Source organism: Musa acuminata, chromosome BXJ3-3 (assembly GCF_036884655.1).
Source record: "Musa acuminata AAA Group cultivar baxijiao chromosome BXJ3-3, Cavendish_Baxijiao_AAA, whole genome shotgun sequence".
Lineage (NCBI taxonomy): Eukaryota > Viridiplantae > Streptophyta > Magnoliopsida > Zingiberales > Musaceae > Musa > Musa acuminata.
In genome coordinates, this window is record NC_088351.1 from 34318759 (window position 1) to 34344685 (window position 25927).

At 38.1% G+C, this 25927-nt stretch overlaps 3 protein-coding genes across 4 annotated transcripts; 2 read left to right on the top strand and 1 right to left on the bottom strand.

Moving 5' to 3' along the window:
• The first annotated feature begins 869 nt into the window (after window positions 1-869).
• Window positions 870-17309, top strand: LOC135632429 (uncharacterized). Of its 2 annotated transcripts, none has more exons than XM_065141001.1 (16): window positions 870-1000; window positions 2329-2714; window positions 2915-3140; window positions 3235-3486; window positions 3583-3698; window positions 3922-4017; window positions 4105-4192; window positions 4620-4849; window positions 5503-5687; window positions 5851-6050; window positions 9122-9454; window positions 9626-9727; window positions 13055-13352; window positions 14955-15103; window positions 15185-15469; window positions 16628-17309. In XM_065141001.1, exons 2-16 carry the CDS (start codon window positions 2413-2415, stop codon window positions 16817-16819), a joined length of 3054 nt encoding a protein of 1017 aa, XP_064997073.1. In that variant the 5' UTR covers window positions 870-1000; window positions 2329-2412; the 3' UTR covers window positions 16820-17309. The 2 variants fall into 2 exon arrangements, with proteins under 2 accessions (XP_064997073.1, XP_064997074.1); XM_065141002.1 differs by lacking the exon at window positions 870-1000 and adding an exon at window positions 1050-1237.
• Window positions 17310-19829: 2520 nt separating this feature from the next.
• Window positions 19830-23204, top strand: LOC135632430 (glycine cleavage system H protein 2, mitochondrial-like). Its single transcript, XM_065141003.1, has 4 exons — window positions 19830-19987; window positions 20743-20831; window positions 21098-21268; window positions 22866-23204. Exons 1-4 carry the CDS (start codon window positions 19909-19911, stop codon window positions 22992-22994), a joined length of 468 nt encoding a protein of 155 aa, XP_064997075.1. The 5' UTR covers window positions 19830-19908; the 3' UTR covers window positions 22995-23204.
• A 540-nt stretch (window positions 23205-23744) lies between these two features.
• Window positions 23745-25746, bottom strand: LOC103979007 (style cell-cycle inhibitor 1-A). The gene is made up of 4 exons (XM_009394998.3): window positions 25607-25746; window positions 25373-25516; window positions 25055-25104; window positions 23745-24140 (listed from the first exon to the last, which is right to left on the bottom strand). Exons 1-4 carry the CDS (start codon window positions 25677-25679, stop codon window positions 23910-23912), a joined length of 498 nt encoding a protein of 165 aa, XP_009393273.2. The 5' UTR covers window positions 25680-25746; the 3' UTR covers window positions 23745-23909.
• Window positions 25747-25927: the final 181 nt, after the last annotated feature.

Below are 25927 nucleotides of genomic sequence, written 5' to 3' on the forward strand. Positions count from 1 at the left end.
CCCACTTTCTCAAACGAAACGATATCCTCATGCCCCCAAATTGGACACGTCCACGTACTCGCGATTCTCTTCTTTTCCCTAGCCGAGACGCTTACATAGTTCCTCACGCAAGAAGAAACCTTGCCCACGTCGCGATTTGTGGTTGGAGGACTCTCTGTTCACGCAGCGCCACAGAACCCACCGGTGTAATGGCAACGAAGACGGTGCCCCCCACATCGCGGTACCTAACGCGTGATGCACGCAGGAGACCTCCTGCTTTAAGAAACGTGCCGCCGTAATATGAACCGCAGATCGTGCCAAAGTCTACGTGTGTCCTCCTTCCTCGTTGCAAGCACTGAAGCCTAATCCGATCCTTCCTCTATCTAACTGCACAAATTGGCATCGGGTCACGATTAAGCAAGTCGGATCGGTTTGGTCAACATGTATGTGTAAAAAGTAATATTAAGTATAAATGTTATTCACAACATAGTTCATATTCACTAATGTGTTCCCACTTGTTCGATTCGATATTTATACGCCGGGACACGCTTAATCGAACCCCGCTGACCGCATCAGCAGAGCACGACAGCGTAGACAAGAACCGATTATAACCAACACGTTGGGTGCATATATCAATCTCCTCAGCAAACCAATCCACGTAACGAAGAAAAGAAAAAGGAAGAAATAGCATGCACTACGAACAGAATACCCGCTACGTTACCAGGGATATATCTCCTGGCGGAAGATCGCTCATGTCCGTTGGGCCCACCGAGGGAGGACCTATCTGGGCGAGTGCAGACGCGGGTGGGTTCGTTTGATTTTCTACTTTTCTGGTTCATTTTCTTATTTGAAGGGCATTTTGGGGTTTCCACCACGTTAGCTTGAGGAATGGAATTTGGATTTGGAGTTCCCCCATTCGCAACAGTGGTGTTTTTTTGGAGAACATCTTATTTGTCATCGCCTTCTCTTCTTTCGGTTCCACGTTCTCGCCTTCCAAGCCCCACCTTTCGTTCGCTCTCAGGTATAATTATCTTTCTCCGATCGTATTTATGCTCAATCGCATCTTTACTTCACCTGAAGTCTCCTGGATTTTGGGGTTTGGTGTGGGTGGACGACAGATTATTTTTTTCTTCTTTCTTTTTCTTTTCTGGTTCTTGAATGGAGAATGAGTTCTGGGAATGTGCTTCGTCCCAATCTTGAGCTGGACGGTGTTCCAAGCTTAGTCTATAAGAGGCTTTCTGTCGAAATAATCTCCTAGGTTTTGTTAATTGCCTCTTTTCTTGTTTCTTTTTTGGTTTCGGAACACCTTTTGCTGTATTTAACGTTGGTTTGATTTGTTTTCTCCTGGGAGTCTATGAATTTGTGCTTCTATTGCAATAATTTAGTCTCTTCTCATGAGTAGTTGACCTAGAAGCATTAGTTCTTTTATTTTGGCAGCGTTCTGACGTATCTGTCAGCGTCTCTTTTTTCTACCTTTGTGATGGGGGTTAAGTTCTTGTAAGACTGATGGATGCGCTAGTTCTATCTCGTGGATAAAGTTTAACTCTAAGAAAGAAACTAGTGGACTAGTTTCAGCTTTTTCTTGGAATTGCAAATAGGTAAAACTGTCAAGGACATCTGGGGCATGTAACTAGGGCAATCCGTGCAGCACATGTTATCATTAGAGCATAAATAATACCTCTCACGTTATATTAATTAAGACATGCTTACTAAGCCATGTAGATTCTGGAAGCTGTGTTATTTGGACTTGAAACCGAAACCAATTGAACGTTGGCTAGAAGGTCTTGCTTGCTTGCTATTGGTCGTTGGCTACTGATTGTTAAGTTTCTAGCCTGTATCTTATATCTTTTTCAAAAAAAAGATGATTAACATGATTCTTACTAAAATGCTACCGTGATGGTTCCATTGTTCTAGTTGCATTCAGTTTTAGATAGTATTTTAATGTTTGAGGCATCACATACTTGACATGGTCTACATACTCGAATGTCACTTGTTAAATGCAGATGTTATGCATTGATTTTGTCCAAAACAATGTGTACCTAATTTTTAATTTATCAAATGGGTAAGATTAATGATCCCCTTGTTGAGAGAGGGAGGAGGATGGGGAGCGGGGACATCCTACTTATCAATATTCTTTTTTTTTTTTTTTTTTCTGTTGTGTTATTCTATGGAGTCCTTGGAATCAGTGGTCCAAAATAAATGCATTTGTTTTATTTTGCAATTTACTGAGGACACTTAAAATTTTATTTTTTTTGTTAAAAATGTTTCTTCTGTGTAAGCTTGTTAATTTTACTCTTGCTGCTTGTTATGATATCTTAATCAATGATCCATTTACTATGTTATCCTTAGGTACAATTTCAAAAGTGGTCCTCTGGTATAGTTCTTCTCTCCGCAACAACAAGAAGACCATTGCAAGATGTCAAGAATTGATTAATGGGCAAAAATAAGCAGTCTATTGGTCCTTTGTTTGATACCCTCAGAATGGAGAGGGTTAGGACAATCTTAACTCACACCTATCCTTATCCACATGAACATTCAAGGCATGCAATGACGGCAGTTATGGTTGGATGCCTGTTCTTTATATCTTCTGACAACATGCATACCCTTATTCAGAAGTTGGACAAGAATTTCAAATGGTGGTCCATGTACTTCTGCTTGATTGGTTTTTTCTATTTTTTCTCATCTCCTTTTGTCAGGAAAACTATTAAACCAAGCTATTCAAACTTTAGTCGCTGGTATGCCTCTCTCTATATAGCTGCAAGTAATTGTATTATTCTTTTATTTGTGTCGTCCTCCTTGGTCTTTGTTTAGGCAAAATAAAGAAAGAAGAGATAAATAGTATCAACAAATCTTACTTATTTAAAATGAACCATCAGACATGCTGCCATAGCAGATGGAAGTTTTATGGAGTAATTGCAAATTTATTTTGTTGTAGGTATATTGCATGGATCTTTGTAGCAGCCTTATATCATCTCCCGAGTTTTCAGTCGATGGGAGTGGATTTGCGGATGAATCTTTCTCTATTTTTGACAATTTATATCTCTTCAGTCTTTTTTCTTATTGTGTTTCATATCATATTTCTTGGCCTTTGGTATGTGGGTCTTGTTTCTCGTGTAGCAGGGAAACGGCCAGAAATCCTAGCCATCATCCAGAATTGTACAGTAAGCACTTTAGCTGGTCCCCATATATAAATCAACAAATCCTCTATTAAGAATTTTCCCTGTATAACAAATTGCCTCTCCTGCTATAGCGCAGGTCATTAGTATAGCTTGCTGTGTATTCTATAGTCATTGTGGAAACCTAGCTGTTGTAAGAGAAAACCACTTTGATAGAAGGACTTCAAGTTGGTTGTCCTTTTCGTTTTGGAAGAGGCAAGAAACAAACACTTGGATATCAAAGTTTCTCAGAATGAATGAGTTTAAAGACCAGATTTGTTCATCTTGGTTTGCTCCAGTTGGATCTGCAAGCGACTATCCTCTTTTTTCTAAATGGGTCCTTTATGGGGAGGTGATATATTGTCATCCACATTGGATTATTCATCGAGCTTTAATCTTCACAGTTGTTTGGTCTGTGTTTTAAATAATTTTGTTCTTCATTTTTCAGCTAACATGCAGTGGATCATGTCCTGGTCTTTCCGATGAAATATCCCCTTTATTCTCATTGTGGGCGACATTTATGGGACTTTACATGGCTAATTATGTGGTGGAACGGTCAACTGGGTATGCAATAGTTTTAAGTTTTAAATCCATTGTGGAAAGTGTATAATCAAGCTTGAGACACTGTGAGCTTATATTTGAGTGTTATGTAGGAGTATTTTCATAGAAGGCTTGTATTTTAATTGTTTAGATGTTACAATGGCATCAAATGTTGGATGGTCCCATCTCTATGTTGAAATTCACATTCCTTTATGGCCCTTCTAATTCATCATCTTAAATCTCATAGATGGGCTCTCACACACCCTTCATCAATATCAGAATACGAGAAGTTGAAAAAGCAAATGAAGCCTGATTTCTTGGATATGGTTCCATGGTACTCAGGGTAGGTTATTAGCTATTGTAAACTATGATTTACAGCAAAGATTGGAATTTGACAATGGTTCTGACGGTTTATGGTAACATTTTACAGGACATCAACTGATTTATTCAAAACGGTATTTGATCTCATGGTGTCAGTAACTTTGTTTCTGGGTCGGTTTGATATGCGTATGATGCAGGTAAAACTGTTATAAATTCTTTTCTTTTTCTTTTTTAAGGTTTACATACTCTCTGGGATTAACACTACCTGATTTGGTTGTACCCATCTTGGGCTTTACTAATGATTTCGAAGTTCGAGCTAGAGTTCTATTTTTGAAGTTATCCTGTTTATTTTTTAAATTGTCTATTAAGTGCCGGTTTAATTTTTTAGATTTTATATATTGACCGATTTCCACTTGTATATAAAGATTGTTATTGATTAAAAATCACAAATATAATGAAATTCTCACCTTTTTACCCTTTTCAATTCTTTTGAAGTGTCTTCTGCTGTTAATTCTCTTTGCTAGGTTGTTTTTTTATTTCTGTGTCACAGTTAACTTCTGATCCATCTCATTTATTTAGTGTGGTTCAAGTTTATTAAATTTTTAATTGATGTACTTAAATCAGGCTGCTATGAGCAAGGTTCCAGATGAAGCCAAGAATGGTGATCTTTTCTATGACCATTTGTCAGAAAGAGACGATTTGTGGTTTGATTTTGTTGCAGACACTGGTGATGGTGGGAACTCGACATATACAGTGGCTCGACTATTGGCCCAACGTTCACTACATTTGAGCCTTGGTGACTCTACCCGTTCTCTTCAACGTGGTGATTTGCTTCTTATTGGAGGGGATCTTGCGTAAGATTATATTCATTACCTCATTGAGATTAAATGAAACTAATGTGATAAGAGTTTTTATCTGTTTGAAAACAACCATGATACCATGACCAAAAAAGGAATATTCAATATAGTCACTCGTTAGGGCTTTTATGCTTATAAGTTTCTTTTATTTTAATTAACATTACTATTCAATTCTTGAAAGAATTTTGGTCAAAAAGATTGTTCCCTCCCATTGGTCTTTCTTTGCCACGCCAGTTTCTGCACTTTTGGCTTCAGCTTCCAACTAAAGGGATCCTGTTAGTAGTCTATCACTAGATTTCAGTCTGCTGATCAAGCAATTCTCCATATCTCAGATTTGGTGATGATTCTTGAATTTTAAAATCCTTGCCGGATTCCTAATTATATATTCCAAGGTCATGCTTTGTTCAAACTCATTTATCAAGGATGTTCAGTGAATCTTATTCATGTAAATTTAGTATTTCAAGGGGCATATTAGTTGGTGTGTTATTTGAACTTGTGCCATCATGTTAGTTGCTGTTGCAATATTTTAATTCGAAGATGGTTTTCCTCTAAATTTTCATCCAGTTTTAGTATGGCTGATAGAGGGTTTTTGTTTCTACAAAATTATAGTTAAAAGTTGTAGCATTCAAGAACATGAAAATCTTGCACAGGTATCCAAATCCTTCTGCATATACATATGAGAGACGCTTATTCTGTCCTTTTGAAGATGCTCTCCAGCCTCCATCCTGGTACAAAGCTGAACATATAGCAGTAAGCAAACCAGAGCTTCCGTATGGTGTGTCAGAAATGAAGCAATATGATGGGCCTCAATGTTTTATAATTCCTGGCAACCATGGTTGGTAGTCATTTGCTATGTAGATGCTACTTGAGATTATTCCAAACAATACTTTTTAATCATGTTGATTTGGTTTGATTTATAGTCTTGTCATCTAAGAGATTCTATTTAAAAGACTTGATTGTTATCGTTGCACAGTAGACTAAACTTATTTCTTGTACAGATTGGTTTGATGGGCTTCACACTTTTATGAGATATGTGTGCCACAAGAGCTGGTTGGGTGGGTGGTTTATGCCTCAGAAGAAGAGTTATTTTGCTTTGAAGCTTACCAAAGGATGGTGGGTGTTTGGTCTTGACCAGGCTCTTCATGGTGACATTGATGTCTACCAGTTCAAATTTTTTGCAGAAATATGTCGGCAAAAGGTATCCTGATCTCCTTTGCTGTGTATTTTTGTCTCTGTGGATACCTTTCTTGCTGTCTTTGCAAATACTGGAATAACAGTATTTGTTTGTTGATAAATACATGGAAGCCAAGGATTGGTCTAGGTTAGGTCTTGATTGAGTCCTTAGTCTAGATTACACTTTGGTGCCCTATGTTTGATATGATTGGTTAGTCAAGTATACTGTAAGTTAGTCTAATTCTGTTTTCCAACTTTGAGGATTCATATCATGAATTTCATTATTATTTTTTGTTAATGATTTATGAGTCCTAAACAACAACAGTCTGGATATATTGCCAGTAAATCCCTTGGCATTTGTAATTGGTTTTTTCTTATGAGTGTTTCCTGTCCCAACTCAACGAGACATGAGATGTGTTTATATGTATGATGGATTGGATCATGTGTCTCTAATGGAAGTCGAGTTGTGCTCTATATAGCTAGTAGGATGGGTGTTTCTTCATTCTTCGTTTTCTTACCTTTCTCTTATACACACTAGGGGTGTTCAAATCAAATTGAAAAATCGAACCGAATTGATTCAAAACCGGTTCAATCCGAATCAATTCACTAATGGTTCGGTTTTGAAGGCTATAAACGGTTGTAGTTCAAGGTATCCTTCTTTGGTTTGGTTAATCGGTTCAAACCAAACGAAACCAATTTTAATTTGAAAGATATCAATCCGGTTGAGTCTATTATCCAAAGCCCTTAGCTGATTCAAACTGGCCAAAAGGTCCAATTTCACATATGATGTGGGCTCAATTTCACAAATCTTGTTGTGTCATCCAATTGGACCAAGTTTCCGGTTCGATTCAATTAAATGGAATTGGTTCATTTGAATTTTTTTTAATTACTTGAAATTACAAATCGTGAATCAGTTAACTGAACCAGATTAACTGGTTTTGAATCTGTTCGGTTAGGTATATCCGAATTAGTTTTGGTTCAGACTACCTTACTTTAACTGAACCGAACCGAAAAAATGGTTTTGTTCAGTTTGACCCTTAATTGTTTGGTTCGGACAGGTTTGAACACCTCTAATACACATAGTAAATGGTGGTCACAGGATTTGATCCCAGGATTTTGCTTTTAACAGTCAAGGTTTCTTACCAGCTATGGTCCCTAGCACCTTTAAAATCTTTAGAAGACTCAAAATTTGGTTAAGATAGGTAATTTATAGTGAGGTGAATTGATCCTGGGACTTTGCTGTTTACAGTCAAAGTCCCATTGATACTAAAATGTTTTTTTCTCTCATTCTTTCTTGTTAGTTGTATAGGACCTCCATTTCTTGCATTTTGTTTCTGCAGCAAATTTAAGCAGCAATCATATTTAAACAGGACGTATTATCTTATGGATTCTTCACGACAAATAGAGAAACTGCAGGTTCTAGATTTGGCAATCTCTATACTAGCTATACTTTTAGGTTCTCTCCCTAGATGGAGTATCAAGTATGAAGTTTGATGATAAAAATTCAATTGGTTGCAACTACAAATGCATTATGATATTATATGAGATGTTGAACTTTGTGCATTGAATAATTATCTTTTTGAAATGCTTATTGGGAACATATGGGGCTATGAAGGCATTAGTGAGGGGTGGTTAAACATGTAATTTTGTGGACTATAATGGAAAATATTAGATACTTCCAATTCAAATATTCCATTATAGTGTTGCTTGGTGATGAGGTCAAATTTGGTTGTCGATCCGAGCTACAGAATCTGAACTGAACCGACCTGGATCAAATTTTCCAGCCAAGGGTCCATTAGGAACTGTCTACTCTGAGGAAGATCCTGTATGGTTTTATTCTTTCGGGTGGTTCTCAAAAGGCACCGTTGAGAACGAAGTGACCTTTGACTTTCTATTAGGTTTTGGTTCTCCAGCTCTCCAATGAATACGGGACACATGGCCTCGTCATTTGGATCATCTATTTTTCTGATATTCATTGTGCTAGACTCCATCAAATTTCAGTTCATATTCTTGGATGATCTAATTATCCTCAGATCTAGTTATGCACATGATTTTCTAAAAATTCTAAGCTAGATTTGCAATTTTCCTATACCTTGGTTGCTGCAGGTTCATGTTCTGGTATTGCTAGTTCCACTATGCATCCACCTTAGTAATGGTTGGAACTTTAAATAAATACAAGGTCTTTTGGTCTCAATCAGGACAAATCAGAAATAATACTTTGGGAAGTGATATTGAAATTGAAGTATGACGCTGATATTAGGAAAGTGCAAATTGTCCTACCCATTTATTATTTCTTCGTTCAGGTTATGGAGATTCTTTTTTGTAAAAGATATCACTAGATTGAGAGTAGATCATAAGATTTACCGCTTATGGTTACAAATGCCTATTCATCTTTGGTTCTCATTTTATCACTATATTACATGCTGGAACTTGTAAATGAACAAACAATATATTATTTTGGCAAGTGCCAAACCACTACAAATCCAAATGATAGAAGAAGCAGCAGAACATATTTTGAGAACGAACTTGAGTCTAGATTTTTACATATGATACTTGGGAGTTGGTGCACTACGACATAAATTTCATTGTTTTCAAGCTTTTGCAGTATTTTAATTCAGTGAAGATTTCATATCTGGAGCTGAGACAATATAGACCATTGTAATGACGAAGCAGATGACCGAAACTTATTTGATTTCTTTCCTGAAGCATCCTCTTATGTCTGTTACATTGCACATGGTGAAATTGCAGTGGAAGTTATCCAATCTTTATTTCCATTCTGATGGATTGCCATTTTTCAGTTTTTTTTGCACATGTCATTCTGATATTCATTTAGTTTCACAACAATCATGCTCATAACACTGGATCTTTGCTTAGAATCGTAATTTGTATCAAATGATTGTTTCGTTCGTGATTGTATTCCCTATATTAGTAACAATTTCTAATTATACTCATGATGCTTGTAAATTACTTGGTCAAATTTATTAAAAAGGTTGTTACTCCTTTTCTTTCTGGTTTAGTTGCATCTATTGGTTTGCAGAATGGCTCGATGAAATATTTCATTATGTCAAACTTGAAGATAATTGGATAACTTCTCAGGTTCAAGAAAATGACTGTGTCATTGTAATAACCCATGAGCCTAATTGGCTTCTTGATTGGTACTGGAATGATGTCACGGGGAAAAATGTCTCTCATCTGATAAAGGACTACCTGCATGGTAGATGTAAGCTTCGCATTGCTGGGGATTTGCACCATTATATGCGCCATTCTTTTGTTCCATCAGAGAAGCCTGTTTATGTGGAACATTTGCTTGTAAACGGTTGTGGTGGAGCCTTTTTGCACCCTACACATGTTTTCCGAAACTTTAATAGCTTTTATGGAAGTTCTTTCAAAAGCAACGCTACGTATCCTTCTTATGATGATTCTAGTAGGGTAAGCCATAGTATTTTTCTGTCCTTTTCTTCCACATTTAAGCATATATTTTGCTTTTCTCCATGTTTTTAATCGTCTGATCTAATTCATGGCTGATTAAGTTTTGTTTTGCACATCCTTTTTTCTTCCCAAATCTTCTTGATCTTATACATTTTGCAATTGTTTGTTTAGATTGCTTTGGGCAATATTCTGAAGTTCAGAAGAAAGAATTGGCAATTTGATTTCATTGGTGGTATCATATACTTCATATTGGTGTTTTCTATGTTTCCACAGGTAAAATGTTTATGATTCTGCTCCTTAGCTTCAGATTTTATAAAATTGTTTTGGCACTTTGTACAACTTCCATTTTGGTTCATTCACATTTTATTAAAGACACTGGAATTCTTGGCGCTTTCCTTGTTGTTATGGTTCATGTTCTGAAGATAAATTTTCGAATCATGCTTTTATGTATTTGTACAACTTGTTCTGCTAGGTTGAAACACATTAATTAGTTTGTTATCGATAGAAATACTAGATGGATGAAGTAACCTAGAATTTTATTTTCATTCTTGGATTGTTATATTTTAAATTGAAGATATAATTCTATGTAACAGATTATACCCGGTAATTCCAGAACATGGAAATGGCTCAGTGGTTTTATTATTAGGACAATTGAAATTGCATACATATGAGTTGCTTTTTGATTTAAGACTTAAAGATCCTTTCTATAGCATATTATTGGTGTCTTTGCACGTGGTCGGCGGGCAACGAGATGGGCAGCAACAGGAGGCGAAATGGGAGAAGAGGGCTCGTGAATGTGAACCCTAAAGAGTATTAATTAATTAATTTTTAATGGGTTGGACCAGACCACATGGGACAGTGGCGGTCTGCATACCGGTTCATGCCCGGACAGGTACATACCACTCATTTCTTACTGAGCGAAATGGTGGTCCATGGTCTTATGGCTTAAATTGCATTTTTCTCTAACAAGAAATGTCACTGACCAGTGAAGTTTGAACTTTTAACATCTTACCAACCTCATAAATTTGGTGTAACAATTATATTATAAGGCTGATTTCCTGACTACTCGTTAGAAGCTATTAGGGTATAGAGGTAGCTGATTCTGCATCCTTTTAGAAGGGACTGGTCCATGTGGAGGCTCCACATGGTTTTCTGATAATATGCGCAGACTCCTGGTTATTTATATACCTCTTCCTTTCTGTAAAAGATCAGTTATACATGCCAAGCTGAATACTATCCATTAGATTCATTTTATGCCATTATTAGATATAGATATCCAACTTTTGTGGAAGCTAAGTATTTTACTAAGATTGTCAATAGCTAACACATCTCTATATTTGAATATGTGATGGCTTGTGGCTAACACATCTATATAAGAGAGCATGCTGATTGTCTTTAAGATAAGATGTTAATTTTTGATGAAACATTCCTCATAATTGTCATTGTCATCATTATCTTTATTATCATTTCATTATAAGATTTGTTCATCATTATGTCTTTGATCCCCAAATTATCTGACAATTAAAGTTCAGAGAGGGGTTCCTTATTATGTCTTTGAATAAATTTAAATAACTGACTTAAATTGGGGTATTGAATTCAATTTGCTTCGAATTGTTTTGCAATGGGTTTTCAGCTTGGTTTGAGAAGCATAAAACTGAATCTAGGTTGCAGATCCTCTAGTTCTCAATTAACCACAGAAATTAAACCAAACTGAAAAGCAATACTTGCCATATATTCTAGTATACATAATGTACTAACCAATGTGCTCGATAAAGATAATCACCATCATTTCAATATTATCTATAAATACATCACTCAATTTGAGTTTTATACTGTGTGATGTATGACATGCACCATGGAATTACACACACACACACACACATGTATATATGTGTGTGTGTATGTTCTCACAAGCAAGGATTGATGTATCGCCCAAAACGATATAGTACATGCGATACATATTGGTCCGACAATTGATCAAGACGCGGATCACCCTGTACTTGGCGGTATACAGCAGCCGGGTCGCATTGGGCGATACAGTCTTCGTAACGAGTGAAATGATCAGAATTGGAATGCTATGGATCAATGGATGTGATCCCCTGGTCCAACGGTCAAATTGACTCTTGGGCCACTTTCAAATTCCATTCGAACCTCCTCTCTCCCTCTCTCCCTCTCTCATTCTCACAACTACGAGCAGATGCGACAAAGTCTCTATGATGTAGACACAAAGTGAAACTCATCATATTCACCTCCGTCATATTTTGGAGGATCTTACGACGAACAACAAAATGAAGATTGTTGGTCATTCTTTTTCAAGGCTCATTGTTTTTGTGATACGAAGCAGTACGTAAATGGCAATAGCAGAAGTACCGACATTTGCCAACCTCCTAATCAATACTTGCCACAATCATACTTGCCTCAGGAGCCTCAGACACATTATTCAGGTCGATCAAGCAACAACCATCGCCACGTTGATGCACCAATGATATACAGTTTATCATTACAGTATGTCATGGAAGCAGTTTGATTTTGGTGGTATAAATTCATAAGATCGAGGATCTCAATCCATCAACTATGGAATCCCGTCATTCGTTTTGGTGGTTGAAGCAGTTATATACAATTTGCTTTCATTTATTAGTGTTTAAATCTTAAAGTTTTAACACGTAATCTAGCATTTCAATTCGTATCTTTGTAGATGATTTAATATCAACGCAAGAACCATGCGGAACATCCTGCAAAGTTGCTTTCACCAAAAAAAAAAATCCACTATCCCTTATTTGGACATTTCCTTATTGAAATTTAACAGAATTTGCATTTAGGTCTAATTAAAAGCCTCTAATTTAGGTTTTTTTTTCATTTTCAGATATTTTTGGGAAATTTCCAGCCATTTTTTGGGTTTGTCGACACATACCAGCGTACCGACATATGGTATGCTGGTGCTAATCGGTATGTACCAGTCCAGACCTGGACCGGCACCACCGGTCAGCACGAGACTGCAAACCTTGCTCACAAGTGCTAAATTGTAATATGTTACTGCTAATATTTTTGAAATTTAAAGATCCTCTAAAGAGGTTTACCAATGCTGACACTAAGAAACATGTGGGTTTTTTTGTTGACACACCAAAATCCACTTTATTGATCATTTTCATAGGATCTATCTTCTTTTCTCTCTGTTACTTGTTTCTGTGTTCTCCAGTAGCATCTGCTGAAGAATTCACAAATGCACCTTTTAATTCTCAGTTATCATAGTCGTTGACTGTAACTGTTAAATATGATGTGTTGTCTATTCTCCAGTATAATTCAACCTTTCATTCACTTCAGACAATGAAATCTGCATATATGCATTGTCTTGGTCTTTTAGTTATTTTAGTTGATGACTTTGATACTTGAACAGTCACTTCAATTGTACATTGCATATTACATCTTCTAAAAGTTGTTGGAAACTTGAAAACATTATTGCTTTTGTACTTCTACTGTCCACGAGCTGCTGAAACTTTTCTTATATGGTAATTCTTTTGTCAGGTTAGGAACATTTGCTAAGTTTATCTTAAGATAGATGACATCTTAAAGTATTGACATTTTTTGTATTAAACTTTTTAGTGTGATGTTTTCCGCATCTTACATGATGATTCACTGTCTGGACGTCTCAACAACTTCTTTAGTACAATGTGGAGGAACTTCTTGTATATGTTGGAACACTCTCATGTTTCTCTGGTGGGTACTCTCCTGTTGACAGTGGCATCATTTTTCTTTTTGCCAACAAAACTATCACGGAAGAGCCGGGCTGTAATTGGCGTTCTTCATGTTTCTGCTCACATGTTTGCTGCCCTGATTTTGATGTTGCTTTTGGAATTGGCTATTGATATATGTGTCCGCAATCGTCTATTAGCAACTGCAGGTGTGTAAATTTTTGCTGTGTGATTATTTTCTCCACTATAATCATATGTTGAATATAATGTCACTGCATCTGTCTCTTAAGCAAAGTGGTCTCTTGATTTTGATTTTATCGTCAAACAGTTTAAGTACATCATACATTTGATACATTGGAAAATAAAATGAGTCTGAATACTTCATTTTACTTGTTTGTCTTATCGGTTGAATATATTTAGGCACTCAACGATTTTTTCCCCCCTTCGATATATTTGCTCTCCAGCTGGATAATGAGATCTTGATTCATAACCTATTTTCATTGGATTTCAAAAATACATTGGATCTTATAAATCTATAACATTGTAAGATCTGCAGCAAATATATGTTCTGTAGTACAATGTAGTCTGGAAAATGGTGAAACCACAAAAATTTTGGTGTGAAGAAGGTTTCTGTTAATCATATGTGACTTGACAAGCTTCGGTTTGCACCATAGGAGTATATTCTTCCAATCAATTATTAGTAAAATCTTTTAATGCTAAATTTCAGGCATCTAGACATGATAAGGGTTAACCCATAACAAGATGAAGGTAGAGAACTAAGTTCTTGGTCTACGTTGGCTGAACGATAACAAATTTCTTGAATTTGTGGTATTTTCTTGGCTAGTTGTTCTGAGATGGAACTGCTGCCAACTGAATAATGTGCTCTAGCTCAAGTGTTCATGCTGTATTATGCAGCTGTTGCCATATTATATACCTTGTTGCATGTCAAGCAGGATGCCTATTCATAGAACTAAGTTGAGCATGGGCATGGCAGGTGGCCATTGCCATGCTAACACTAGGCCTGCAAATTTTTGACATGCAATGCAAAAGCTTGGTTTCTATTCGGTCATGAAGTTTACATGTAGGCTTGCCTTTGCTTGAGCAACAAATCTTTTTCTTGGTTGACTTTTTAGTGTGACTAGTAGATGCCATTTTGATTATTCTCCATAATCATAAATGATTGCTGAAATTACAATTATGGAGTGATATTTGAAGGTAAATTTTAATGTATTCATCAAAGTGCGATGCTTACTTTGCTCGTAAGGCTTCACTCTGAAATCTGCTGACAGATAGTCCAAAAGGCTTATGAAACTTATCTTGGATTCCAACTAGGATCTTATGATAGTGCTGTTTTACGAGGATCTTGAGATAGATGAGAAATTTATCCATTTTGGAAATTGGAAGCCAATGAGGTTTATATGCTTTATGGTTTAAGCTCTCACAATAGTGCATTGGCACAGGATACTGAGTGGGATGGACAAATCTGTAAAAAAAAAAAAAAGAAAGATTATCATATTATTAATTTCAAAAGGATTGTTGTTTTTGAAAAGCAGAGATTGTTGTTTAAGAATTCAATGATACTCAGAAATAACTATTATTTTCAGGTGGATTATCATATTTTAGTAGTTATAATGTGATATATAGGTGAACTAGTTAAGATGATTGTACCATGTAAACAGAAATTATTAGGTTTCTTGCTCACAACTTTTTGCAGGCAGCTGCATTTTTTAGCCATAAATACTAATCTTGTGATATTGTTCATATACTGGTTTCACTTCATTCTTCAATTGTTCAATATTTGCTTATATTAGGCTATCACACTCTCTATGAATGGTATCGATCCATGGAAAGTGAGCATTTCCCAGATCCAACTGGACTACGTGCCCGTATTGAACAATGGACATTTGGACTTTATCCTGCCTGTATAAAGTACCTCATGTCGGCTTTTGACGTTCCTGAGGTGATTGAAGTTTGGTAGTGTTGGTTGGACTTGTCTTATGTACTCCATTACTTTTACTATTAATATCATTTTCCCTCACAGGTTATGGCTGTCAGTAGAAGCACAATCTGCAGGAAAGGGATTGAGACCCTTCCACGTGGTGGTGCCATTATCTACTATGCTTCAGTATTTCTGTATTTCTGGGTCCTCTCTACGCCCGTTGTATCTCTGGTATTTGGCAGCTATTTATATATCTGCATCAACTGGTTCCACATTCACTTTGATGAAGCCTTTTCCTCCCTTCGCATTGCAAACTATAAGGCATTTACTCGCTTCCATATTACTCCGACTGGTGATCTTGAAGTCTTCACTCTTGCAGTTGATAAGGTGATGGCTTTACACTTGCAGCTTACTTTACACAATCTATCATAATAACGACGTTGTTTTGGGCTGATTCCAATATATATTTTTTAACAATACCAGCCTTATTATAATAATTTAAAGAAACATATATTCCATCCTGGAAATTTGTTACTGCCTTTGTGAGTTTTTCTCCTAGCTGCCTCTTTGTACCCGTTTGTCATGGTCCCATGTTCTGCTACATCTAATCTATGTGCTTAGTCTAGGTTACTCATAAGGCATGGGCATTCTCTGATACATGGTAAAACATATGCAGTGTTTAGTGATCATAAGATTATAATTAATGACAACTGTGGTTGCCTGAGTAATTATTTATTGTTGAAGTTCATTGTGGGCTCGGTGTTATCAAATTCCTTGTTTGACTGATTTTTTAAAATTCCATTTCCTGTAGATGATGCAAATTTACTTGCTGGTTCTTTGGAACCAGAAGATGTCCAATGCCAGATGTCTCTTTCTTCTAACCCACCAGTTCTCTTTTTATCCACAAATTCACATCTGCCAATGCCATCCACAAATTCTTTCAATTCAGAAAAGAATTTGAAGTTGCTTGTTATGTTGCATTGGTTATTTTCTTGGGATCTTGATTGCCAATTTTTCTGTATTACATCCTGATTTCCTCTCTGCATTATAACACAACATACTATAGATTACGGCTAAACATCAATACTGAATCATCAGCTAAATTCGGAAAATATTGGAACTTGCTTGTGATGATGTATTAGTTCTTGGGATCTTGATTTTCAATTTTCTGCATTCCATCCTGACATCCTCACTGCATTATGACCCAACAGTTTTATATCTTATACTTAAAAACTTAATAGGAAGACATCTAAAATCTCCAGGTTCTTATGTCAGGACTCCTATTGACATGCATTTACTCCTGCATTGTCAGTGAATGGGACATATCTTGATTACTAGTATTGGATCAAGGAATTCAAATGATCGAATTTATTTCTGATGAGACATTAGCTGCAAATCGTAAAGATCTGATCGTATTGCACAGAGATTGTATAGGTTCTTTTAAAGAGAATTACTTTTTTCTGTTTATACCATGACTTGATTACACATTTATGGATGCTTCATACGGTTCTCAGTTTAACTGCAGCTTGTGTTTTTGTCAATTAGGTTCCGAAGGACTGGAAGCTGGATTCCAAGTGGGACACCGAACCGAAAGAGCCACTGCAGTTGAGCCATCTCAGAATGTTCCCCAGCAAATGGACGGCGGCTACTGGCACAGACCCAGTTAACTCTGTGCGCATTATCGACCATTTTGTCATCCAACGGACACCGAACTCTACTGCTGATGCAAATGGTTGATTCCCTTGTCATATTTTATCTGGGTTTGTATCATAGTTGTAAAAAAAAAGGGGAAATATCAACCATGTTCATTGACCACCACTGGCAGCAACAAAGGTTGATTGACTTGTCATATAGGAAATCAGATGGCTGATTTCTCTCAATAGTTTTAAACAGTCATGGGAATACTGGCAATTTAGAAGGGAATAGCGGTAATATCAAGTTTCGATGTCCTTTATTTTTTGGGGCAAATGCTTTTTGGTTGAATGCCTCAGATCTTTATGATGGCCTAGTGCAGGCTAGGTCGGCAAAACAAGGGCAAATCCAAGTAGTTTAGCTTAAAATCGAGTATTACAAACGGCTGAAAGGTCTTGGTTGGATTGCCCAGAATCCCATGTCCACCAGTTGTGTCAAGAGGATGAGCTCTCGATTTTGAGTCATGACCACAATGTTGTACGGTTTGTAACCCTGCGCACAGGGTGGTCACTTTATTATTATTATTTTCTTTTCAGTGACAGATTGCCATGTGGCATGCTCGACTTGGCTACTGCATCGTTAGTAGCATTTCCACCGAGGATGAGCAGGAAGACGAACACAAATGACGTGATAAAAGCGGCATGTTGACTATTTATCGTGAAATAACACCTTAGCTTCTGCCGATTGATTTAGGTAATGTTCAATGTGCTTTTGAATTTTGGTAACTTTGTTTTAACAGTCTAAAAACTTAGGCAGACGAGGGAAACCCAAGCTCTTGCATGATAATTTTGGTTGCAAAGGGAATTGCATTACAACGCGATGCTTACTCTTTTTTAAGTCACAGGTCACATACCTCCGGCGATGTAGGACGGAAATATGAGCATCAATTTTTCTTTGTTTTGCCCGTCATCAGCCAATGTAGCCGAGTCAATGCATGTTGAGCTTCAACCGGGACGGAAGCCGAATCGAGAACATCAAAGCGTCACAGTTGGTAAAGATGTTTCAAGGACAACCAACATACATAAATATTCCCATCATGCCTCGAGCAACGAACGACTCTACTCCTCCTACGGCACAAAAGGTTTCAACTCTATCTTCATCTATCTTCAACCAATAGGCATAGATTGGCATTGCTGACATTACAACCCTTGACCGCCTTCACCATGGTGGAGCAGTTGGGTGCTGATGAACGCCCAAAGCCGCTTGCTTCCCTCCTCGCACCGAGCGCCGAAGAAGATAATATCGCCTTGTTTCCTGCCGCCCACATGTCGACAAAAGCCGCTCCACAATTCTCCCCCCCCACTGACGTCGTTCTCCACGCAAAACGCGCCACTGTCGACCACTTTATCACTGCGCGTTTCCTCGAACACTAAGCAACCCTTCCATCATATAATACGCGCCTCTCTTCCCCCTCCCTCGTTCTCCCGCATCCCCTTTGGTTTCGCCTTGTGCATTCATTTTGATCCCCGTAGATGAGTTACTATGGTCAACAGCAGCCTCCTCCCCAAGGTACTCTCTCTTCCTCCTCTTATTAGCGAGAGGACTCTGTTTCAAGTAACTTCTAGAGATCACATACTCTTCTAACACTCACTCTCACATGCCATCGTACATCAAAACAAGAGTGTCAGATTACATCCCAACCCACACTAACATTGTTCCTCCTCCAATTAGCAGCCATCGGAACATGAGTGTCAAAGACAACAACAAAAAATGATTACTTAATGTCAAGCGTAGTGATATCCGTTCATCCTCCGACACTTGCACCCTTCTAATCCATGTATTAGCTACAAGGAAGGAATATGGCTAGTGATGATCTTACTGGTTTCTGTGGGTTGTGTTTTAACGTGCAGTTTACCCCCCACCACCCAGTGCTTACCCTCCCCCGGGGCAGACTTATCCCATGCCACCTCAGGTCGGCGATCCGGTGAAGGATGGAGGAGCTGTCGTTGCGCAACCAGTCTCGGCAGAGACGCAGAGCCGAGGAGATGGCTTCTGGAGAGGATGGTGACCGCAAACGTTTTCATCAAATGCTACTGAATCTATTTTGCTCCTTTGATCTGACTTCGACCTTCTTTTCCTGTTGCAGCTGCGCTGCGCTATGTTGCTGCTGCCTTCTTGACATGTGCTTCTGAGACCAGTGGAATGGCAGCTGACCTCTCAATGCATACATCCCTTGAGCAGTTTTAAGTTCTTGTTTAGCTTATCTATGTAAATGTTGGACTTCATTGGGATGTAGGAAATCCTTGATGTGATCTCTACTGTTCTACGGTGACATGTACTGCTCAAGCGATTTGCTTGTTTTACAAGATGGGTATGCTTCAGATTGCTATAGAAGGTGGCTCATTGCAACTACATGAGGCAGATTACTTCGATACAGCTCAAATATGAACTTTGTGAGAATGAAATAGATGTACTAACTAGTGAGATTAAACCTGAATTCATCTACAAAATCTGTGTGGGTAAAAGGAAAAGAGGGAAAGATCAAAACTTTACCACTCTTTCAATTGGAACTCATGATCTGCACCAAGAATTCTCAAACCGAAAGATCAAACCTTTAGCGGCGGAAGGATCAAACCGCGACCAGCCCTTCGCTCGGAGCTCATGAAACACACCACGAATCCCCGCCCACGCCCGCTTCACTTACCCATCGTCATCAGCCGCGTTCAGCATCGCTCCATCGGGTTCCACGCGCCGCTCTACTTCTTGACCAACGGAACCACCATATTTCCAGAACCCCAAAAAGGGAACGATTCGGAAGAGGGGATTCCACAGGGATGCCACAAAAGATCGGAGGCAATTCCGAGTCGATTCCCGGAATCTGATGCAGGGTTAGGGTTTCGAAAGAGCGAAGGTGTCGGAGGTAGAAGAAGAGAGATTAATTTGCTCAGTTGAGGGCCTTCTATGTGTTAGGTTTGGGTCAAGCATTGAGCTTCTTGAGGGCCGTTGGATTGGATTGGATTGGGTTATTGATAGGTCTTAGTATTGGGCCGTGTTGGGCTTGAAGGCCTGCAAATAGCAGGAGAACCAGCAAACCCATGTGGGACAAAATGCACAGAACGAGGACACGTTTATACTACTACATAAGCCAAGAAAGTGTCTGTGGGAGGAGAGTGTCTGCGTGCTAGCTTTCGATCATGGCGTCCAGGTTGTTGTGGGCTCGCGGAGCCGCCTCCTACCTGAGGATCTCTACCTTCCATAGGGGATTCTCCACTGGTAAATCTCCAATCTTGGTTCGATGTTCTTCTGGTTTTCCGCCTGTTTCGTTAGATCTTGGTCACGGCTTGTTCGGACGTAGAGATCTGCTGGTTTCGAGACGAAAGTTCGGATTTTTCTTGTTGTTTGCTCTTGCTGACGATTGGATCAGCCTTTACCCGTAAAACTTTGGATCATTTTGGTGTTGCTGCCGTTTTGGGTGGCGGGATTGGTCTGTGTTTGTGGCTTTAGTATTCTTAGGTTTTTGAGGGTGATGGGCTTCCTTCATTTTTCACCTCTTTTTTTCTCTTTTTTGTTGGTATTTTCCCTCGATTAACGTAGAAAGAGAGCAAAACAATTGTCTAGACGATAGGTTTATGTTGTCACCAATTTGTATTTGATATAGGTGGGAGGGAGTGAGCAAAGACATACTTGCTTCTAAGACGCATACCCCCCTCTCAACTTCTTATGATTGAATTGTTATATATTGACTTTTTGGTCTGGTGGACTGATGAAGAGAGATCATTGAAGACCCTTGACACTTATTTCTTCATGATGTTCTACAGCAACATTTGTTTGTTCATTTACTTCGTCATTTAGATGTAAAATGACATGTATTTTTCAGTAACTGCTGGACAGATCCATAATGAAGTTCATTAGTGTTGGGGCTTTTTACTTGAAGGGTTTTGGATCTCAATATAATATTGGTTGCCAGATGTATCTAAGAAACATAAGTATAGAGAACTTATCTTGAACTTAATCATCTTTTCTTGCAGTTATTAAGGATCTGAAATATGCTGATACACACGAGTGGGTTAAAGTTGATGGCTCTTCTGCAACAGTAGGAATCACTGACCATGCTCAGGTAATTTTGTTTTCTGGATTAGTTCCTTAACGCCGTTCAACACGACTAATTGTCTCAAGAATGTGGAAGCTCATGGCCAGATTTTTTTTTCCCAGTTACCAGTTCTGTTTCCGTAGATACTATACTGATGTTATATTCATCTCAACTGACCAATTATTCTTCCTACTATAAACCTGGCTATTTTTCTGATTTGCAACAATTTCGTATGAGTATACGGTTTTGATGTGCATACCTTTTACGAAACTCTATTTGTTATTTCCTTTCAGGATCACTTAGGTGATGTTGTATATGTTGAATTGCCAGAAGTTGGTGCCTCTGTTGTGCAGGGAAAGAACTTTGGTGCAGTTGAGAGTGTCAAGGCAACCAGTGATGTCAATTCTCCTGTTTCCGGGGAAGTGGTTGAAGTCAACACTGAACTAAGTGGTTCACCAGGATTGGTGAGTTTTCAACAAGTTGTTTTTTACCACTATTTTATCTTAGAAAAAAGTATATCTTCTCCTGGCTGTTACATTTAAATCATACAATTGATGGAAACCTCAATCAAGCTAATCTTACTATCGGGTTTTTTACTTTTTAAGCCTTTTTTCTTGCTTTATCTAACATAAGTGGCTTCCTTAGTTAGAAATGAGGAGTATGTATCCGAAGAAGTCACTACTACTCAACTAGACATGTACTGAGGATATGAGAATCGAGAAGTTCTCAAAAGCCTTAGCAGATGAGCATAACTTTCCAGTTGGAAACTGCTAAATGCTGTCTTTAAAAATATTAAGGTTTTCTTCCTGGTGAATAGCTCATTCTGATGCAAAAGTAACTGAATTATTGAGATTGAAAAGGTTAAAAACATGCTGGAAATAATTTTCACATCCCACTAAATCCATTGGTTCTCAATGAAAACGACACTGCCAATTGATTGGAACTAAAGAGGGTTTCACCTGACCAACTGACTATGTAGCAGCTTTTACTCTCTCTCCAACTGCAGTTGTCAGGTGTGTTTGGTCATATTCACCATATTGATGCTACAATAGAGCAGATTATTGTTGCATTCTGTGTCCATCAATTTCACACGTCATTCTGTAAATGTAAAATACATTTCCCTTCAGTTTCCACTCTTAGTTGAGATGAGCATGTAGATGATGTCAATAAATGGCTACACCAGACAGACTTCCGACCATATTCACTTGTATAATGCACAATTTTGATGCTATTCCAGTCTCACAGTTTGCTGAAGTGACAGCATATTGTGGTTGGCCAAGACCAAGTTGCCATGCAAATACATTCTGTTCACAGGTTGATTTTGGTTCTATTATGTTCCACCATTTTCTTAGAAATAATGTGGAGGGAGAACTTCATGATCTTAGGAAAGGTTAGTCAAGTGACTTCAATCTATCCACCTCAATTGTTAGGTTGTATTCCTGTAATATGAAATAGCAACATGACAAAAAAAAAAGAAGACAATTAGAAAAAACGTATAATTTGTCAACTGTTGAAGAATGATACACTTTCTTTAGCTCCTAAGAACTTGAAGTACTTTGGTTTTAGAGCTTGAAGTCCTAGAATGTTTTGGCAGGTAAAGTTTAACTACTGCTAAACCTGGAATCCTTTACCTATAGAATAGAGAAAGCTTGTTGCCTGTCTTTGAATGGTTCATCTTGCTTTCGGTGGATTATGTGTCGATGCTTTGGAAAATCTGAACTCAAGGCAGTAGGTAAATTGGCTAATATTGACGCTGATAGCTGTCTTAAAGTTATGGCAATTTTCTTAAGGATTTGTTTGTAAAACGTATCACAAACAAAGTCTTGGAGTATTACAAACGCTGATAGCTGTTGATAAATTTTGATGCCACTATTGAATGAAGCATATTCTGATCAATCCAAGTCTTGGAGTTTGTTGGTGTACATTGTTCATGCTTATCATACTTGCCTCTGTTAATATTCATGTCTTGCAGACTAATATAATTGCTTCATAAAACGACTCCTTCAAGTGATCGATGAAGAACATGTTGAGATAAATCTTTATCTTTTTAAAATAATTCAGGTCAATGCGAGGCCATACGAGAATGGCTGGATTATAAAGGTCAAAATGAGTGATACAGGTGAGTTGAATTCATTGATGGACTCCGAGGGATACTCCAAATTCTGTGAGGAAGAAGATGCCAAGCATTGAAGGATGTGTTGAATTTTTCTGGATCACTCACTCATGTTTCCATGTATCTGAAGGCTCGTTTGCCTCACCACCGCATTTCACTTCCCAGAATAAGCAGTAATTTTGCCTTTGAGATCTGTAAGACAATACTTGTCTTTTTGTGTTTGTGTGCACTCTATCCTCTGATCTCCCTTCAAGAAAAATTGAATGCAAAGTTGTGTTCGAGCTGCATGAGACTTGGATTACTTTGAACTTGCAAAGAGAGAAGGAATGCAATGACCAGTATCTGGTTGTCCTGGATAAGAGTAGGATGAAAGAGTGATCAATAGAAATATGGATTTGTTGGGACCTTAACTCTGACAGCATCCCAACATGGGACACTTGGATCAGCTTAGGCCTTAGGATCTAAAACATTATCCATAAAAGGAAAGTCGTCTGCATTACCTCATGACAAAAAAATTTCCTAGATACAAGCTTTTTTCCCATAAATATGAGAGTTCAGAAATAGAATTGAAATCAAGCACCACAGGCAACATCACATTTGGATCTCAGACCTTGTGAATCAAAACAACATATCTATTAACTGGAAGAGAAAATGTGTTTGGTTACAAAAACAAGCACACTAGATGTCACTAAGCGCTTACACAGCAATAGGGGCAACAAAAATGGTAGAGATTCGGCGCTTTGAAGCTTTTTTCCCATAAATATGAGAGTACAGAAATAGAATTGAAATCAAGCACAACAGGCAACATCACATTTGGATCTCAGATCTTGTGAATCAAAACAACATATCTATTAACTGGAAGAGAAAATGTGTTTGGTTACAGAAACAAGCACACTAGATGTCACTAAGCGCTTACACAGCAATAGGAGCAACAAAAAAGGTAGAGATTCGGCACTTTGAAGCTTCAAAGATTCCTCCATGGATCTCACAGCCTATTTTTCATGTTTAATCCTCCAGTTATGAGCTGTCCGGGGTCCGCTAGCAATGCCCTCATAGTACACCGGCTGCAATTTTCCACTGTTCCACTCTTTGATAAACCCTGAAAACAGCTCCCTTGCTGCGTCCGATGATAGCTCAGAGAAATATATGCCTCTCTCTTCCTTTAACCAGGTCGCGAACTCATTGTTCTTGGCAAAATAGTCATCCTTGGAAAGCTCTTCAAACTTGATTTGCATAATGGAGAAAAAACAATCAGAGAGCGTAGTAATTCTGTGGTAAACTTACAGTGTTATGTTGATGCAATTAACTTCATGGTTCGAATCAAATCTATAGGACCAGAGCCTTTCTAATCTATCTAGGTATCTCATACAACTTTGGTGTCAAAAAATTTATCCTCACCCTTTTGTGGTGAATCAATCCTTTTAAGAACTACCGAAAACTCAGCAGTTCAGCTTAAGACATGACAATATTACAAATTTATCAGCACACAGTCATCACATTCATTTGAAAGATGCCATCAACCCTAGGAATGTAAATGAGAAGGAGAAGAGAAAGCCGAAACAATCCACACCCTGCCAATGTTTCCCATGTGAGCAGCATAGATGACTATTTCTCATTTTTGATATACCTATTGAAAAAGATAGCCCATATGAGCGGCATGGATGACTATTTCTCATTTTTGAAATACCTATGAAGATGATAGCCTTTTGTATCCACTGTCATTTCATATGCCATAGGCTATGTTCTGAATATGTATGACCAACACCTAAAATTGGTAGTGGTTTCCAGATAGAGATATGTTGAAGGTATGTTGATTGTGCTTTTACCAAAAATCAATCTAAATGAGTTTACAATCCTCAAAAAAATTTAAGCAAACCAGGGTGTAGAAATCATTCATATATCATCATCTTAAAGTTCTAGAGAGATTCAAAATATATGGTCCAAGATGTGGATGTTACATGTCAAACCACTAATACATGACCAGGGGCATGGATACTCAAATAGTAATGACAACTGACGTTGACAACAAAAGCAAGGTGTTACTTCTACATTACTTTCAAATGGAGGAAGAATTGCTAATACGATTCAGTAAAATAAGCAGCAGAACTGCTTCAAGAGATAAAAGGATAGTACTCACCGAACCCATCTCCTTTCTTCTACGCTTGTGCTTCTCCTTCGATTTCTTTTCTGCCAGAAGTAGATACAGTGCGAAAAGCAAATAAATTCTTAATCTTTAAAAGAAAAACAAGTCCAAATTGCCATATGAAAAAGAACAACGAAAACACTTAACTACAGAGACGAATATTCCATCGTCTTCAAACCATCAAACCGAATCAAAATCAAAATATGTATCGAAACCCTAAAAAAGGGAAACTTTACATGTGAACATCAAGGAAAGGGCAACTCAACACGTAGAAAAAGCCCTAACAAGGAATCATATAAGCCAAACCCCAACCTTTCCCATCACGACTTTTGGAATGATCGGGCGACTCGTTACGCTTCTTCTCCTTCTTCCTCTCCTTACTACGACTCTCGTCCTTCCGGCTCTTCTTTTCCCGTCCGTCTCTCTTCCGGCGCTTTCGGCTCGTCTCCTCCTCATCTGGGTCGGGAAAAGGCCGATCAGATCAAAACCATCGTGAGATGAAAACAAAACCAAGAAAAGTTGAGACTCTTATCCTCAGCTTCCAACCTAGCGAGGAAGGGGAAGAAGAAGGAGACCGAGAGTGCCGCCGCCGTCGCCGCGACTTCTCCTCGCCGCCCATGTCGTCCCCCGCTACCTCCAACCGAACCTATGCCGATTCGCGTGACCCAGGAGTTCATCTGGAAGCTCATAATTCCCCAATAGACCGAACCGGGCTAATTTGGGCTTTGGCCCATTAACTCAGCCCAATTAAGAACATCGACCCCACATTAATTCGGACCGAACCGACCACATTTTTTATATTTTATATTTATCATTTGCTTATATCTAATTTTATCCAAACTTATTATTATTTTATCTACCTAATTT

What these genes read in the sequence shown, in the direction of transcription:
- LOC135632430 (XM_065141003.1), top strand. Translation starts at nt 19,909, where the DNA reads ATGGCGTCCAGGTTGTTGTGGGCTCGCGGAGCCGCCTCCTACCTGAGG. An exon ending in CCATAGGGGATTCTCCACTG is followed by an intron (nt 19,988 to 20,742) that starts GTAAATCTCCAA and finishes CTTTTCTTGCAG; the next exon opens with TTATTAAGGATCTGAAATAT. An exon ending in GAATCACTGACCATGCTCAG is followed by an intron (nt 20,832 to 21,097) that starts GTAATTTTGTTT and finishes ATTTCCTTTCAG; the next exon opens with GATCACTTAGGTGATGTTGT.
- LOC103979007 (XM_009394998.3), bottom strand. Translation starts at nt 25,679, where the DNA reads ATGGGCGGCGAGGAGAAGTCGCGGCGACGGCGGCGGCACTCTCGGTCT. An exon ending in TTCTTCCCCTTCCTCGCTAG is followed by an intron (nt 25,517 to 25,606) that starts GTTGGAAGCTGA and finishes TTCCCGACCCAG; the next exon opens with ATGAGGAGGAGACGAGCCGA. An exon ending in GAAGAAAGGAGATGGGTTCG is followed by an intron (nt 24,141 to 25,054) that starts GTGAGTACTATC and finishes ATGCAAATCAAG; the next exon opens with TTTGAAGAGCTTTCCAAGGA.
- LOC135632429 (XM_065141001.1), top strand. Translation starts at nt 2,413, where the DNA reads ATGGGCAAAAATAAGCAGTCTATTGGTCCTTTGTTTGATACCCTCAGA. An exon ending in TATAATTCCTGGCAACCATG is followed by an intron (nt 5,688 to 5,850) that starts GTTGGTAGTCAT and finishes TTTCTTGTACAG; the next exon opens with ATTGGTTTGATGGGCTTCAC. An exon ending in TCGTCTATTAGCAACTGCAG is followed by an intron (nt 13,353 to 14,954) that starts GTGTGTAAATTT and finishes TGCTTATATTAG; the next exon opens with GCTATCACACTCTCTATGAA.